We start from the raw sequence: 391 nt of genomic DNA on the forward strand, positions 1-391 counted from the left end.
GGGCACGCTACTGCCCCCCCCCCCAGGCCCACAGTGCCACTCACCCCAGCTCGACATTCCACAAGTACAGGGCTCCGCTCCGGGTGCAGAGGGCCACCTCGCCCGGCATGTGGGGACTGCAAGGGAAGGGGGGGTGCGGTCAGAGCCTGAACACACAGACACACACACACACCGGGGCTCGAGGCAGCTCGCAAAAGCACGCAACGCAGCAAGCAAACACACAGCAACCGAGGCACAACATGTGCATTTCTCTACAGAACGGGAAAGGACTGGATGTCCCAGCCAAGCATGGTGTACTGTCTCTCTTCTGAACCTCTCCGACTCCACTGCGTTCCAGGACCTCCTACAGGCCAGCAGGGAACGTGGTTTTCTGCCCCCCCCCGGAAGCCAG

General features: G+C 62.4%; 1 protein-coding gene across 1 annotated transcript in view; it reads right to left on the bottom strand.

Moving 5' to 3' along the window:
• Window positions 1–391, bottom strand: part of TAF1C (TATA-box binding protein associated factor, RNA polymerase I, C) — a 5,063-nt gene that overhangs the window by 3,800 nt on the left and 872 nt on the right. Inside the window, exon 2 of the mRNA XM_015411399.1 lies at window positions 45–116. Within this exon, the coding sequence (XP_015266885.1) occupies window positions 45–109 (65 nt within the window). The 5' untranslated portion in view covers window positions 110–116. The remainder of the gene's footprint in view (window positions 1–44; window positions 117–391) is intronic.

The sequence above is a fragment of the Gekko japonicus genome, unplaced genomic scaffold (assembly GCF_001447785.1).
Source record: "Gekko japonicus isolate JY-2015 unplaced genomic scaffold, Gekko_japonicus_V1.1 scaffold2978, whole genome shotgun sequence".
NCBI classification, from domain to species: Eukaryota; Metazoa; Chordata; class Lepidosauria; order Squamata; family Gekkonidae; genus Gekko; species Gekko japonicus.